At 24.1% G+C, this 18,206-nt stretch overlaps 5 protein-coding genes across 5 annotated transcripts; 3 read left to right on the top strand and 2 right to left on the bottom strand.

Annotated features, from left to right (window-relative positions):
* Positions 1 to 596: 596 nt before the first annotated feature.
* On the top strand, positions 597 to 2,650 carry PBANKA_0417700 (alpha tubulin 1; the record flags this gene model as incomplete). The annotated part of the gene is made up of 3 exons (XM_034568223.1): positions 597 to 658; positions 1,076 to 1,196; positions 1,472 to 2,650. 3 exons carry the CDS (start codon positions 597 to 599, stop codon positions 2,648 to 2,650), a joined length of 1,362 nt encoding a protein of 453 aa, XP_034420234.1.
* Positions 2,651 to 3,915: 1,265 nt separating this feature from the next.
* PBANKA_0417600 (LCCL domain-containing protein) lies at positions 3,916 to 8,647 on the top strand (the record flags this gene model as incomplete). Its single annotated transcript, XM_034568222.1, has 2 exons — positions 3,916 to 4,110; positions 4,421 to 8,647. 2 exons carry the CDS (start codon positions 3,916 to 3,918, stop codon positions 8,645 to 8,647), a joined length of 4,422 nt encoding a protein of 1,473 aa, XP_034420233.1.
* Positions 8,648 to 10,066: 1,419 nt separating this feature from the next.
* Positions 10,067 to 10,787, top strand: PBANKA_0417500 (60S ribosomal protein L32, putative; the record flags this gene model as incomplete). Its single annotated transcript, XM_034568221.1, has 2 exons — positions 10,067 to 10,153; positions 10,479 to 10,787. 2 exons carry the CDS (start codon positions 10,067 to 10,069, stop codon positions 10,785 to 10,787), a joined length of 396 nt encoding a protein of 131 aa, XP_034420232.1.
* Positions 10,788 to 11,645: 858 nt separating this feature from the next.
* Positions 11,646 to 12,680, bottom strand: PBANKA_0417400 (GTPase-activating protein, putative; the record flags this gene model as incomplete). The annotated part of the gene is made up of 1 exon (XM_034568220.1): positions 11,646 to 12,680. The coding sequence occupies one exon, from the start codon at positions 12,678 to 12,680 to the stop codon at positions 11,646 to 11,648; it is 1,035 nt and encodes a 344-aa protein (XP_034420231.1).
* Positions 12,681 to 13,836: 1,156 nt separating this feature from the next.
* Positions 13,837 to 18,168, bottom strand: PBANKA_0417300 (AP-4 complex subunit epsilon, putative; the record flags this gene model as incomplete). The annotated part of the gene is made up of 6 exons (XM_034568219.1): positions 13,837 to 13,885; positions 13,997 to 14,136; positions 14,250 to 14,345; positions 14,516 to 17,752; positions 17,892 to 17,963; positions 18,088 to 18,168. The coding sequence occupies 6 exons, from the start codon at positions 18,166 to 18,168 to the stop codon at positions 13,837 to 13,839; spliced, it is 3,675 nt and encodes a 1,224-aa protein (XP_034420230.1).
* Between the last annotated feature and the right edge of the window lie 38 nt (positions 18,169 to 18,206).

Here is an 18,206-nt window from a genome sequence, read left to right as displayed (position 1 = left end):
CAAATAAAAATTCTTATAAGTGCACCACTTAGCTTACATCCTGACAGAATTTTTTTTATATTTATAAGAAAAAATTATAATATAATTTACACCAAATATGCGTGTAAAAACCAACAATATATGCATAGTGTATTTAATCCATTTAAAGGAAAACACAATATATATTTATTTTCACCGCGATAAAAGTATAAGAAAAAAAAATATTGCATAAAATACTAGCATTACATATTTGTGAATTTTTTTTTCTTTTTTTACTTCAAAAAATATTGTTATTTTGATTTTACATACATTATTTAAATAAATGAAATTGAGAGTATTATATTATTTTATATATATGTGTGAGCTCTCAACCTCAATGTTTTAAGTATGCATAGCAATTTTTTACAAGTAATTAATAAATTTTACCCGAATTAAAAAATATTACAAAATACAAAAATTAGAACAAAATATAAGTAAATATATATACACATATAAACAAATATATATATGTATAATATCATTAATTAACATATTATCACATATTTTATTTACTGTTTTATATTTAATTTTTACTATATTTTAAAAACAATTGTTTATTTTATAATATACAAGTAAAAATGAGAGAAGTAATAAGTATACATGTAGGACAGGCTGGTATCCAAGTTGGAAACGCATGCTGGTAATTAAAGATATTATAATACTCTTGTATATCTTCCGTTTAATATTTTTCGTTTCCACATTCTTTATATGCATATTTTTTTATTTTATGTTGTATAATATTTTTCACTGAAATGAAATGACGATGTATTATTAACTTTAAACTATGCACACATTCGTTTTATTTTATAATGCATAAAGACGTATGCTCTACGCACTTCGCCATACATTTACTATTTTGGTGTTGTTATTATTGTTTTACTGATTATAAAAAAATTATTATTATCAATATACTTCATATTTATAGAGAACATTTCTGAATATATATATTACTACATTGTTGTATGCTTGTAAACATTTTTTGTAATCCATTATTACTGCCATTGTTATTTTTGCTATTATATATGTATTTACAAAATTCTAATTAATTTTTCTTTAGGGAGCTATTTTGTTTAGAACATGGTATACAGCCCGATGGTCAAATGCCTCCTGACCAGGCTGGTAGAGCAAATGATGATGCTTTTAATACCTTTTTTTCAGAAACCGGTGCTGGCAAACATGTAAGGAAATAAGAATTATATATATTTCAATAATAAAAAAAAATACAAACTTCTTTCTGCATTAAATAATGATTTTTTTTTATATATTATGATTATTGTTTTTTTCATACTTTTGTTTTTATTACTATTTCAAAAAAATATTTCAAATACGTGAGATTAAGTTGTGTTTTTATTACTTCTCATGAACTACTTAATAGCATATGCATATGGGTGCTCCGTTAAGCAATTTAATAAATGCACTATACACATATATATATTTGATCAAATTTTAACAGGTCCCACGTTGTGTTTTTGTTGACTTAGAACCAACTGTTGTGGATGAAGTAAGAACGGGCACATATCGCCAGTTATTTCACCCTGAGCAGTTAATATCTGGAAAGGAAGACGCAGCAAACAATTTTGCAAGAGGTCATTACACAATTGGTAAAGAAGTCATTGATGTGTGTTTGGATCGAATTCGAAAATTAGCTGATAATTGCACAGGATTACAAGGATTTTTGATGTTTAGTGCTGTTGGAGGTGGTACTGGAAGTGGATTTGGATGTTTAATGTTAGAAAGATTGTCAGTTGATTATGGAAAAAAATCAAAGTTAAATTTTTGTTGCTGGCCATCACCACAAGTTTCAACTGCTGTAGTTGAACCATATAATTCAGTTTTATCAACACATTCATTATTAGAACACACAGATGTAGCTATTATGCTAGATAATGAAGCTATTTACGATATATGCAAAAAAAATTTAGATATAGAAAGACCTACTTATACAAATTTAAATAGATTGATTGCACAAGTTATATCATCTTTAACAGCTTCATTACGTTTTGATGGTGCATTAAATGTTGATGTTACCGAATTTCAAACTAATTTAGTACCATATCCACGTATTCATTTTATGTTATCATCATATGCCCCTGTAGTTAGTGCTGAAAAAGCATATCATGAACAATTGTCTGTATCAGAAATTACAAACTCAGCATTTGAACCAGCAAATATGATGGCAAAATGTGATCCTAGACATGGAAAATATATGGCTTGTTGTTTAATGTATAGAGGAGATGTAGTACCAAAAGATGTGAATGCCGCTGTTGCCACTATAAAAACGAAAAGAACTATTCAATTTGTTGATTGGTGCCCAACTGGATTTAAATGTGGTATTAATTATCAACCTCCAACAGTAGTACCCGGTGGAGACTTAGCAAAAGTTATGAGAGCTGTTTGTATGATTTCTAACTCAACTGCTATTGCTGAAGTTTTTTCAAGAATGGATCAAAAATTTGATTTAATGTATGCAAAGAGAGCATTTGTTCACTGGTATGTTGGTGAGGGTATGGAAGAAGGAGAATTTAGTGAAGCTAGAGAAGATTTAGCTGCTTTAGAAAAGGATTATGAAGAAGTCGGAATTGAAACAAATGATGGCGAAGGAGAAGATGAAGGATATGAGGCAGACTATTAAATTATTTTCTTATCATTATAATGGTAAAAAAATTAAAAAGCATATTAGATGTCTAAGGAAGTGCATATATGTATATGTGCATTTAATTTTGTAATCTCTGAATTACAAACTAGACAATAATTATTATACACACATACCTATCCAAAACATCATAAAACAAATATATACATGCATGAAAAAATAGTTATAACAACATAAGCTATAATATATTAAATTCATAAAAACATAGGTATATACCATAATTATTATATATTTATACATTACATATTTTTATTTTTTTTTTTCTTCCTTTTTTTTTTTGTAATGCAACAATTTTCAATTAAAAAAAAATTAAATATATAAACAAATAAAAATTTTTAATCCATAAAAATATGTTTTCTCTACATTTATTTATAATGCTACTATATTACAATGTTTATTTCTACATATATACATGTGTGGGCATATAATATTTATTTATTATTTTAAGCATATGTATATATTATGTATGCGTTGCTAATCCACGACAATGTACTTCACAAATATTCATTTAAAACAATATATTTATTTCTGCTGAAATATTAAAAAAAAATTATTTTATTAGTTTAATAATTTTAGGAAATGTATAAATATATATAAGATATCAGAGAAAATGGCAATTCATAAAATAAAAAAAAGTATATAGCATATTTTATCATACTCATGAAAATATTTACGCATACGCTTTGTGAGCATATAATTTATAAAATTGAAAAAAGCATTGCATATATTTATTTTTATATTGTGACAACAACATATCGGTCCATACCATTTTTTAGACATTACTTTATTTTACTATTTTCTATTATTATTACAGTTTTATTTTTCCTCTCCTGCATCTACAATAATATTTAATAATATATAAAAATAAAATTGTGTAGATACACATGGGAACATGGATATTCTTCTCTATAATAACATGTATTTCGGTAAAAGAATTTAATTTTTTTATGCTTAAAATATTATATCCTGTTGTATATAAAATAACTTCTACATATTCTAATATTTAAATAAATTTATAATAAAACTTTATCTTATATTTATTTAGTTTGTCTTTGTTTTATCTCTATACTTATATCCACTTATCTTTTGCTTCTAAACTTTTTGTTCATTCTCATTTTGTTCTGGGACTTTTTTGATTGAATAATTTTAATTAATTATGTATTAACATTGTTATTAATATTGTTAATTTAATTATCTTTTTGATATAATTTTAAAAAGAACAAAGAAAAATATTTACACACAATATGAACATTTATTTTTTTTTAATATGTTTTTTTGTTTTCGCATGTATGTGTGAATGTAGCACTAATGATTATACGTTCAAAGAAATATTTTTAAAACATAAAGGATCCTATTGTTTATATCCTGAAAATGCTATAGATAATACAAAATTCGACATAGCTTTAGATGAATGCGATAAAATATCGCATGAACATGAGGTAAATAAAATATTTTATAAGTTCCCTTAACATATTTATATATCCGTTTCTTTGTGTATTTGTGTCACTGTAAATATGTTAAAATAGTTCAAATTAAAATTACACACTTTTACCAAATGCTATAAGCATCCGAAATTTTGTTTGCTTATTAATTTAAATAAACGAATTATAAACGATAGAAAAGATAAATATTTTTTCATGCTCCAAATTAATGACTTGTTAATTCATTTCTTTTCTATTTTTGAAAATAAAAAAAACAATAATTTAAACTATTCCAAAACATTTACATAATGTTTTTTACCTTTTTTAGGGGAAAATATCTTGGTTCCTTTCCCCTAACGGAAAATTGAGAACCAAAAACGGATTATGTTTAAAAACTCACAAAAATTTTTTAGTAGCTTCAATATGTTCCCCTAATAATGATGAAAAATCAGAAATATGGAATATAGATCATGAAAAAAAACTAAAAAACGAAACCGATGATTGCGCACAACTAGCTGGAAATAAAATATTCTCATTTAAATGCAATCCCTTGTCTACTAAGGAATTTGAAATAGTACCATTTTCCTTAGGTGAATTAAATTTAATGAAAATAAGATATACACATAAAAAATTAATAAATGTGAATGAAAATACAAACATAAATAAATATGATACAATAATTAATGATTATGATCAAATAAAAAATAAAATAGACAACATATTAAATACAGAAAACGAAATGAAAAATGAAAAGGAAAAAATAATCAATTTGATAAATGATATAAAATCATTAATAAGTATAACATCTCCTTTAAATAATTATGGGAATGGTGCATTAATGTATATATACGATATTAATGATATAGATAATACTAAAAGCTTACTACAAGTACCTTTAGATAAATTACAGCTTGATCGCACAATTTTAAATGAATTAGGAATTGAAAATAAAAATGTAAAAATTATAATACACACCTTTCTCAGTATACCAAAGAATAATTACTATACATTCGTGGCAAAAAGTGTTACAGGAAATTTAATAGTTAAATTAAATGGTAATAATATATTATACATTCAGAATGCACAGCATAATAAAACTATTACTAGCGAGGTTTTATATTTACCAGGAAGCAGCTTACTACCATTACATATCGAAATAACATCTACTAGAGAAGAAACATATAACAATAGTTTTGAACAAGAAAATATATCCTTTTCCATATTTTGGAGTAGTAAAAATATTCCTGAGCAAATCATAAATTCGCTATATTTGTATATGACAATATTTGAAAAAAATTGCTATAAGCCATATCAAAAAAAAATTTATTGTTCGACAACATTCGAAAGTATAGCGATTAAAAATCAGCCATTTCATTTATTATGTCCATTTGGATGTTTAGTAAGTGATAAAAGTGATCAAAATTCTTTATATTCTACCAAAAGTGATACTGTAATTTCTGAGCAGGCAGATAAAAATGGAAGATGTCTGAATCTGAAGGAAAAAATATGCGAATCCGCTGTGCAATCAAATTTTTTATCCAATGAAACTGAAGGAATCGTAAAAATTATAGTCAAAAGTATACAAAACGAGTCAGGAAATTATGAAGACTGTGGTATATTATTACCAAACAATGCCTATGATAATTCATTTAAAGGAATAACAGATATAAAATTAGTTGATATGGATGATTTTTTTACAAATTTTAATTCTAATAAAGATATTTATTTAGGTTATAAAGGCATTGTAACAGATGATAAACATTCTCTATTAACAAAAAGAGATTTGTCTAAAAGGTATATTTCAGATATAGATATAAATTGTGATAATAATATAAAAAATGATTATGAATTTAACTCCGGTTCATTTGTAGTAAAAAGAATAAAATCATCTGATCTAAAAAATGAACAAACTAGTATAGTAATAGACACATTTGCATTGTTTGATAAATATAGTATCAACAATACTGATGAACAAAATTCGAATATCCCTATAAATTTTTCTGGATGGACACGAAAAATTTGTAAAAATATTCAATTATATATTAAATATGGGAAGATAAATAATGTTATGGATTACCCTTCTTTATTATTATCATGTAATTATACGTTTGAAAATATTACTCTCGATAATAATCAAACCATAGTTGCACGATGCTTACCAAATTGTTTTAATCAAAAAAATGATATCTTTGGTTCTTATATCTATGCGCCACATTCCCCAATATGTAAATCTGCTATACATTCTGGTATTATTACAAACTTAGGAGGTTTGATTGAAATAACAAAACTTACAAATATTACTCAGTCCTTTAGTACTACAATTGATATCACTAGAAATGGCGTTAAAGCTATTATAACGGATAATAAAAACAAGGATTCCTATTATTTAACAAAACCAAATGGATCCATATGCAATTATCCAACTACTTATTATAATAGAAATCAATCCATATCATCACAAAAAAATAATGACCTAAATAAAACATTTCCTTTTTTTATCCAATTAAATTCCAATACATTCAAAATACCTCCAGTAGTTTTAGTTAATAAAAATCACGCTGCTTTACAAAACCAGTTGTATAATATGCACAATTGGTATAACACCGAAAATTATAAAAAAGAAAATAAATTCATACCGCCTGAAAATGGGAAAGAAATACCAATTCAGAAAAAAATGAAAGAAAACAAAATTAATATAATAAGCCCCAGTTCAGACATAAACAATAATTTGAAAAATGAAATAAAGACATTTGAGCAAAATTACAATAGAGACCAATTTAAAGCTTTGCAAAAAAATAATCAAAATATATTTTCTAAGTTATTTAATAAAAAAAACAATATAAATAATTTCCATAAAATACTAAAGGATATAAGAATAGAGCAAAATAATTATGATTCTTTTCTTAAACAAGTGGAAGCAGACAATTTTACATTAATCAAAAAATTTGATATTATTACGGCAAAAAAGAAATATATCATAGAAATATTACAAAAGTCTTTAAAAAATATTAAAATCATGACAGTTAAAACGTTTGAAGAAACATATGATTCTGAAAATGTTAATGATAATTACTATGTAATGGATAATAATGATGCTGAAAAAAATTACACCACTAATAAGGGCGTGAATAATGAAAACATGGCATCAAATTGGAGAATTGAAAAATACACAAGTGGGAACTATTTCTCATCTATAACAAACGACAGTCTTGCAAAATCAAATCACCATATATATGCATCCTATGTACTTTATAAATATATTAAATTGTCTAGAGGGTTTATATCTTTAGATGTGAAAATACCATACGAAGGGGATTTTGGAATTATTTTTAAATATAAAGATTTTAATAATTATGTCAATTTGATTATTAATAAAAATGAAATATATTTTATTGAATTAATAAATGGCGTTCTAAGTGAAAAAATAAATTATCAAAAAATTAATAACTCATTTAGACAATTAGGAAACTGGACGAAGATATTTATCGAATTTGGTAACCAAAATGTTAGAACATACATAAACAAAACATTTGGAGCTGGATATAAATCGAAAAATAATTTATACGGATTATTAGGTTTTGGAATAAATAATTCAAAAGAAAAAATATTTATAGATAAATTAGTTATAGGCTCTTTAGACCAAGCTAAGTATTATAAGGAAAATACTTACAACCAGGTACATAGTGTAAACATGGAACAGGGTTTGCAAAAAAAAAAGTTAAAAGGTAGGACAAGCATAGACGAAGTAAATGGTACAAAAATTGGTGACACTAATATGATTAGTCATAATTTTACTAATGATCAGATAAATGCCAATACACCTAATATCAATGGCCCCTTAGCAAACTCATGCAAACCATATCAAGAAGATTTCAATGCTCCACTCGAGTATAATTGGATTATGCCTTTGCAGTCTTTTTGGAGGGTTCAGAAAAACTTTGACTTAATTCCATTTTTTGGTTCAAAGAAAAATAAAAATAACTACACAAAAATTGCTAACTGCGATAATCTGAAAAGCAATGAATATAATCAAAGTTTAAATGAAGAATGCAATAAAAAATTAAAAAATGAAGAAAATTATTTATATGGTGCCCAAAAAAATGCAGAGGATAACTTGGTTATACCATCTATTACACTTTTAAAAACAGATAGAATATGTACTAATATAGTGTCATATACATTTAGTTCATCTATTTCTTTAAAACCATTTTCAAAATCAGGAATAGTTTTTAGAGTTTTATCATCAGATAATTTCTTATCAGTTATATTAGATATTTCAGATAAAACAGGAAAATTGTATCTTTTAAAAATTTCAAAAGGAATTCCATATCAATTAAATACAACAACACATATACCAATCAACCAAGATACTTGGTATAATCTAGTATTATTATATAACGGATCAAATATAAATATTATGTTAAATGATGAAAATGTGTTTAAAACACAAATTAACGAGTCTACAATAAATAATAATTTAGGGAATGTTGGATTAATCGTTTTAAGCGGAGAATCAATGTTTAAAAACATTTTATTTATTCCTCATAAAGATTAAAAAAAACGATTAAATGGGTACAAAATATAAAAGGGAAATAAACTTAAGGGAATATTGACTTATAAAATGCCAATTTTTCTAAATTCATAACTTTTTAACAAATTAACTGAATTATATATTATGCTATATCGATATATTAACAGTTTAATAAATTTTTATGACAAAAAAAGTATATTTCAAAGAAGTATAAAAAACGTTGTCTATACTATTATAACTACTTGTTCACAAGTACAATTGTTTTTCTTAAAATATGTTTTAAAATTATTTTTTCGTTTTTTATGTATCAATCAAATTAATTCATCATTGATTAATGTTTACATAAAAATATAATATGTTAAATTTATTGTTAATTTTGTTTTGTTTTTTTATAATTCCCATTAATTGGAGAATGGCTATCCATATATATAAATATGTTATATTTAATAATATTTTAGAATAAGTAGTCTCATTATAAACTATTTAATTTTTTTTAATTTAATGGCCTCACTATTTTTGAATTTTTTATTTTATAACACTTTAAAGGGTTTAATAGGGTTGAAAAACTTTATGCTTACCAATTCAAGCAATTATATAAATAAATATATATTGTAAAAATATATGTTTTTAAAGTATGTAAAATTAATAGTATTCCTTTTGGAAAAAATATTATATATATTTTCCAAAAGCGTATATATCAAAATACCCTTATAGTACCGACATTCTTATTTTTTAACAAAATATTTACATATATAATGGGCTTCCCTATAATTATTTTTTTTTTATAATAATAATATAAATATAATAGCGCATGACCCTCATTCCCTAAATATATTATACGTAAATTTCGTGATATAAAGAATAATTGCCTTGATATCGAGAATTGAATACATGTTGAGAAATATTATTTATATAGGTTTCAATATATTTTCGGATTTACCCCTATTATAAAATTATATAACATATATGTTCCTCTTCCAAATTAATATGCAAAAGAGGAATGCATATACTTTTATGCCCAAAATGAAATAAACAAATAAATAATACATAAGTAGCGCATGAAACGTATATATATTTTTTTTAAATAATATTATATATGCTATAGTTAGTGCTATACAATGACGATTTTTTTTTTAATTCATATAATTTAGGAACTTAATTTTTTACATAAACATATGTTAAATATAAACATATTTTTAGCAACTTGTAGAAGAAAATAAAAATAAAAACTTTAGGAAAAAAATAAAGAAATTAAGTATAAAGTAAAAAAACAAAAACAACAAAAGAAAAAGAAAAAGAAAAAAAATATAGAGATATATAGCATATCAGCATATAAGGGAAAACATAAATAAAAAACAATTAAAATTTTTTATTATTTAAAATAAAAACCAAAATATATTTTTTTAAATATTAAACATATTATTATAATAATCATAGAATAAAATGGCAGTAAAAAAAGTTGGAAAAATCATTAAAAAGAGAACTAAGAAGTTCACTCGATTTCAGTCCAATAGGTTTATGCGTGTTAAGGTAAGCTCCCAAATTTTTAATAAATAGTACAAATATACATGCATATGTATGTAATACTGATAATGTAACTATATGTTCATAATATTGCCAAAATAAAGAATATTATTTTATTTTCTTAATTTTTTACAAAATATATAAAATTATATTTTTAAAAGTACGCTAATTCATGATTTTCTTATGCTATACAACTACATAACAATGTTGACTTCATTTTTAGAATATACTAATAATTATATGCATTTATGTATGTGTGCATATATGAATTCATATGCATATTACTATATGCACATTTATTTTATTTTTTTTATTTGTGATATATGAATAGCCTGCATGGAGAAAACCAAGAGGTATTGATTGTCGTGTAAGAAGGAGATATAAAGGAACCAATTTAATGCCAAGTATTGGATATGGAAGTAATAAGAAAACAAGACACTTATTACCAAATAATAAATATAAATACATTGTAAAAAATGTTAAAGAAATGGAACCTCTAATTATGAATAACAGCAAATACTGTGTTGAAATTGCTCATAATGTTTCAAGTAAAAAGAGAAAAGAAATAATTGAAAGAGCAAAACAAATGAATGTTTCCGTTATTAACGCCAAAGCCAGATTACAAAAAACAGAAGAATAATTATTTTTATTCATCTCTCGATATGTATGTGTGCGTGGTGAGTATATATATATTCTATATGTATACCGTTCATTCGTATAATTATTTTATTACTACTATTTTTTTTAATTTTACTATAAACCAACGACCAAACAGATGAATTTTAAAGTATAGATCAAAAATCCAATTATTAAAATGAACATTTACTATTTATTATATATATTAAATAGTAATTAAAAAATGTAAAATGCACAAAATACCTCTTTAAAAAAAATATATACATCCATATATATTTAATGCTCTTGATGGCCTAATAAAAACTATGCTAGTAAAAAACATTATTACATAACCTTATATAGCTATGGAATTCCCATGTACTATTCAAGCATTTAAAATATATATGCTTTTAAATGGTTATAAATTTAAAATTAATGATAGTTTGCCCATAATCTTAAAAAATTAACATAAAAAATATGTTGCTTCAATAAAACATGTTTAAATATAATTTTTAAGCATTATCAAATTATATAAAATAGTAAAAATACATAAATTTCAAACAAAAATATAAGCATGTATCATTATATGCAATTAAAACAATAAACAAAATGTACACATGTATATATGTCCTTACAAACAGGTGCATATGTATAGATAGGAATGTAATGCACTTATGTTTATTCCCGTCGTAGGAACATATATATATTTGTGTTATACAAATTACAACTTCAAAAAAATTAATGATTAATTATTCAGTATAATTTTCGTCCCTAATATAGCGAATGCGTTTATGCAAGTTTGATAAGCCCCTTTCCTATTTTTGTACTGCAACCATTACTGCTGTTACTCATATTTTCTTTTCATTCTTCTCATTCGTTACCACTAAATATCACACTCTCTTTTTTCCATTTTATCGTCCTTCATGTCGCTAATTTTACTACTTTTTCCACTTTTACTACTTTTGTCACTCTCTCCATCTTCTATCTCGTCAGAGAAAATAATTTCTTCATCACTTAAAGATCGTTCCATTTCAAATTTTTTTCTCCGGTCTTCTTCTATTTGCATTTGTTCGGATGCTTCATCTCTTAGTTTATCTAAATCGATATTAGTCATATCAATCTTTGAAGCATTTTTTATTATGTTTATAAAAAATTCACCTACTTTATCATTTTCAGACTGCTTATAATCATTTGGAAAGATAGACGAATCCAATCTTAATAGTGCAAGTAATCTCGAAACATCTTTTGTTTTCATGATTTCTTTTTCTAATGATTTACACAACGATATACTATATTTGAATAAAAATATTTCCCCCTCTTTTAATAATTGTTCAAAAAATAACATAAGCGATTCAAACGTTAAGACATGTACATTTAGACCGATAAACCATTTCGAAACAAAAGCTTCAGGCGTTATTAAATTTTGTATATGCTCATATAAATTTGAATGAAATTTATTTAGTATGCTTAAAAAAACTCTTGAATCCCGTACATAAGCTTTGGGCATAGCTTTAAAATAACCTTGTAAATAGTGCTTATGTAAACCTATTACTATTTTTGTGACTTCTTTTGGTTTTAAAAAAAGTAATAAAAATGACGAAACAAATGACATACCTTGATGATAGTCATTTACTATTGGATATATGGATTTTAACACTTCAATTAATAATGCTCTATTCTCCTCAGTTGTAAATGTTCTTTCCGCATCCAATCTTATTATTCTTAATATCTCTTTATCATTACATTCATGTTTTGCCTCAACATCTATCTCATCTTTTATATAGTTTAACATTATATTATAAAATTGGTCAGCACGCTTACATGCATCTTCATAATTATCCTTACTAATAAAATTTGAGTTTCTTTTTAAAATAGGGGCATCATTTTCATTATCCCAAAACTTTTTACTAATAATCATTTTATTTAAGCCTTAACAAATATACATACAAATAGAAGATATGAAAAAATATATTATATAACCAAATGTACATATATATTATGTGTGTTTATAAGTACATAACATATTTCCTTACGAATTTTTAAATTGTTTTAAAATTATAATAAATAGTCATAATCTTAAAATTTAGAAAAATTTACAAATATTTATTTTATTGTACGTACTACCCTTATATAATTTTGCTGTAATTATTATTATTTTACACTATGGGAGTTTGACAAAATTAAATGTGAAAAAAAAAGTATACATAATTCTAATGTGTATTATACGAACTTAAATTAGTCATAACTTTTTATTTTTTCCCAATTTTATCTTAAATATTTTTTTCAATTTTATATATCCGTAAAAGCCTTGTAACTTAAATATTTTTTAGTTCCATTAAAAAATAAAGAAAATGAGCTATAAATCAATCATGTATGCAAAAAGTAAAAATATATTATAATGTGCACAATTAATGTTATGCATTTCATGGAATTTATTATATATATTTTCTTTTTCACATTATTTATTATCTTTGCGCTGGAAAATAAAATTTTTTTTTTTTTTTAATTATTGGATCATGAGAACAAAAAAATTATTTTACAAGCCTCAATGAGTCTTAAAGTACGGCTAAATAATTCAAAACTCTCCCTTTGTAACAACAATATAAATACATATATTTTAAAATATAATTTTAAATTATTTTCAATATTTTTTATTTTTTAATTTCGCTGAAAAAATTTTGCATTTTTATGTATTATAAATATGCCGAAAACATCTTTCCCTGAATATGATTTCATTATTAAAAAGAAATTTATAAATATTTTTTTTTTAATCTACCCACTAATCTTTTGAGATCACCAAAATAATTGTTATTTTACTTTAATTAAAGATTGATTGTTATATATATATAGACACATGCTAGATAATGCTTATAAGTTGGGGATACACATTTTTATGTATCAAAAATATAATATGTTTTATAAAAGATAACTTAAAATATATTTCACTAAAACAAAATAAATATAGTTGATTATTTTTAAATAATTTAACAAAAAAAAGTAAAGCATAAAAGTAAGAGATAAATGCGAATTTCGCAGTTTTTAAATATATAAAGTATATCATATATACGTACAATTTATAAATGAAACAAATTTCGCAGGATATCGACAACATGATCAATTATACTGAAAAAAATTAAAAAAATATATATATGCATATATTCCATATTAATTCAAATGATATTTTATACTCTTTCTAACATCACCATATAATTAAGTTTCAATTTTATGACTTACTTTTTCTCATGAGATTTTATTAAAAAAATTAATTTATTGTCTTCGATTTTTACTTTTATTAAAATTTTATGGTTGTTGTATATACATGAAACCAAAGCTTCAGTTTTGCTAACATCCACTACATTAGAATCTAAATTTGTCTGTAAAATTAAATATAATATATATTAGTAGCTTATGAACATAAACGTAAAATAATTCATTCAAATTTTTGAAAAATTAATGCGTATTTTATGAAAAAGGAGTTAAGCTATACCTCAAACTTCTTAATTGTTTGGAAAATGCTTAACTTGGACTTATTCAAAAATACGGCCTTTTTCTGATTCTTAATATCATCCCACATCTCCATATCCTGGTAACGGTAATAAAAACAGATATTCACATGAAAAATATTTCATAAAAAAAGTGAAAAATGTACGCAAATAAAAAATTATACATATATAAATATATGTATTATTTTTTGTGTCTTATTTCAGAAGCTTCACCGTGTTATATTTTGCGTCTAGTTTCTATTATTCTCACCTTCTTGTTTTCATTGTTTTCTAATGTGATACCCCTGATTTCTGGAATTTCATTCAAATCAATCATGTCATATGAATATATTTTTTTGTGGGAGGCTTCTAATTTATTGGAATTATTTAAATTGCTTTTTGCTATAATGGAAGCTGAAGGATTGCGCTCCTCATTTTTATTTGTCATTCTATTATCATACTGATTTGGAGGGGTTACAGTATTTTTATTTTCTTCCAAAGAATTATTTTTTACATTAATTTTATTACTACTATCTTTCTTATGTTTTAAATCGTTTTCATTACTATTTGATATAGATAAGCTTTTTTTATTTGGAAAATTTTGAGAATAAATATTTTTTGAATCAAAAACAGATGTATTATTTGATATTAAACCATTAAATAAAGCTGCTGCCATTTTTTCTTTTTCGGATAATTCATTTGTTCTATCTTCCATTCGATTATTTCGAAATTTTGATTGTTCATCTTTATTAGTCGCTTTCTTATTAAAATTCGAATTGCCATATTTATTATTTTTTATATCTTCAATGCTATTACCATACAAATTTTCATAATTTGTATCAGTATAATCATGCACAAGATCCATTCTTTTCTCATGTTCATTATTTTCACTTGTATAACTACCACCATCACTATCTTCTTCATCCTCGTCTGCATCATCTTCACTATGTTCATTATAAACTTCCCTTTCTTCATTAACCTCTTTATTTTTTTTCCCCTCATAGTATGAATTTTTAAAATAAATTTCTCCCCCTTTATAGCTCTGGTTCACATTATCCAAATTATTATATTGTTTTTTATTCGTTTTTTCTATACTTAATTTATTTCTATCGTCTCCTAAATAGTTAATAATACCATTATTAGTTCCTGGGTATATGCTAACGTTTTTTTTCCCCTTTTTTTTTTTTTTTTTTTTTTTATCATTATTTTTATTTTCATTAATTTCAACGTCCTCCATTTTGGATGTTTCTTTTTTCCATTTTTTGGGTCCAACCACATTAAGTTTGAACATTTTTTTCCCTTTTTCCCTTTGACTAGAGCAATCTTCATTTATTTGACTATTGGAAAAAGAACTCAATTCTCTATTTTTGGGGTATAATAAATTAGGGCTAGATGCATTATATATATCTGAGCTTATATTATTATTTATTGGCAATTCATAAGGTGTAAAATTTAATGCCAAAGATGGGCTTTTTGATGTTTCAAAGTTATTTTCACATTGTCTTAAATCTTTTGCTACATATGATTTTCCACCACTTTCTAAATATTTTTCTATAAATGGATTTAAAAATAATAAATTTTCATCTATTACTATATTTTGGGTTTTGTTATTTTTTGAAAATACATTTTTAATTAATTCACTATTCTTTAATATTAAATCGTATTCATAACATTTCTGCTGTATATCTGTTATTTGGCTGTTTTTGTACTTTTCTATTATTTTATTCGTTACAACATGGTCTGTTATATTATTATGGCAGCATAATTTAAATATAGCTGTTATTATACATGATTTTACTCTATCAGGATTTGTTAAATTTTTCTCCATGCATTCACATAATAAGTCAAGAATATCTTCAGCTGTATAATTTTCTAAATCACATAAATAACTGTATTCTCCTAACACAAAACATATTATTTGTATTAAAACAAATGGTATATTTTCATTTTCTTCGAGCATTTTTATATATGTATTTACTGCATATTTTCTTAAATTCAATGTATCATCATTTGATTTTTTTTTCTCAGTTTTATTGTTCTTTGGTGAGTTGGTATTATTGGGAAAATCTGTTTCATTATCTTCTTCATTCTTTAATTTTTCGCTGACATGGTTTTTATTATTTTCACCATTTTCATCATTTAAATCATTTCTTGCATCTTCACTACCTTTTAATAAATCTTCACCATTTTGTAACTCTGAAGCATTTAAATATTTATCTTCTTTATTAACATTATTAGATTGATTATTTTCATCATTTGGGGAAAAATCATCACTAATATCCGAATCGACATCTATAGGGCAATCCTTCAATAACTTAATAAGAGAATAAGAATATGCTTCATCTATTAATTCCCCAACTGATAAAAAAAGGGTATTTATTTTATTTAAAAACCAAATATCGTTAGGAGGATATCTCTCGATTAGCTGTATAATTTTGCATGCTAAATCATGTTTAAAATGCATATCTTGAGAATTTTCAACGTGAAATATTAACTTATCTACAATAACTTGAACATTTAATGGATTTGTCATTTCATATAATAAATCTAAAGTCTTCATTTTTAACGTTTCATCCTTATCTTCTAAACAATCAACAACAGCTAATTGATGTTTAGTTGCATACATTGGATTTATCTTAACAATAAGAGCTAATCCTGTAACTCCGACATATTTTAAATTATGATTTTCAGAAGATATAAATCGAGAAATTGATAAAGATGCTAATTCTAGCAAACGGTGAGAAGGGTATATTGTTGTTATTGTTTTTACACATTCATATATAATAGCATAACCAACATTTATACCATAATCGGCTCTTTGCATTGTTTTTTGTAATACTTCATACATTTGTTCAGATATTTTCTTATTTGAAAATCCTAATATTCGAAATATAGATAATATTTTTATTTGAATCCAAGGTGCTGGAATTCTATGATAATCATAATCTTTAGGTAATTTGTTTTCACATATTTGTTTAAGTATTGAAACCAAATAAGGCACTAATTCCATGCAATATGTCACATCATTGTTTGCTATAGCAAATATTAAATTTAATGATGCTCCCATTACTGATGGGTCAACATCACATAATAATTTTTTTAAATATATATCAATTTCTTTTATTAATGTAGGATCAATTAAATATATCTTGTGTAATAACATACATACTTTTTTTCTTATTAACTCATTCTTATGATTTAATAAATTCTTTATTATTGGAAATATAGCTGGAATCATTTCACTATTTAATAATTTACACACACAGTTTAATGCTGCCCATACTTCTAAATGATTATCACTTTTTAAATCCTTCTGAATTGTGTTTATTAGCAATAACATCAGCTCATGATCTTTATTTAAAAATAAATTACAAGATAAATATCCTGTTCTTTTACATAGTATATTTTTTTCATGTGCTAACTTAACAGCATGTATATAAGCAAATGATGCATCATGCCCCAGCATTTCTATATAAATTGCACGAATCAAATATTCCTTTATTTGTTTCTAAAAACGAAAAAAAACATTGAAATTGTGATTTAAATATGCAAGTATATTCCATACATAAGCACTGACATATATATATATATATATATATATATATATATATATATATATATGTATAGCAAATGATATATGAACTTACCACTGTCGCATTGGGATTGGCAAATCTCGATTTCAGTAAAACGATCTCATTGCATATAATCCTATCTTCCTCCTTCAGAAATTATGCAAAATAATCGAATGAAATAAATATATTAAAATAACGCACCTATCCACAATCTTTTACAAGTGCTATTACTAATATAAATTATATCTGCAATACTAATAACTATATTTACCTGCTTAGAACGGGAATCCCCTATTGATTTTGCCAAATCAAAAAATTCCTTTGATAAAGATGATCCTCCCAATGAAATCATCTTATACTCATTTATTCACTTTTTTTTTATTCTTCTGC

This window comes from Plasmodium berghei (assembly GCF_900002375.2).
Source record: "Plasmodium berghei ANKA genome assembly, chromosome: 4".
In the NCBI taxonomy this organism is placed as follows: Eukaryota; Apicomplexa; class Aconoidasida; order Haemosporida; family Plasmodiidae; genus Plasmodium; species Plasmodium berghei.
The sequence above is the reverse complement of the archived record's forward strand: the minus strand, read 5'-3'. Positions and strand labels throughout refer to the sequence as shown.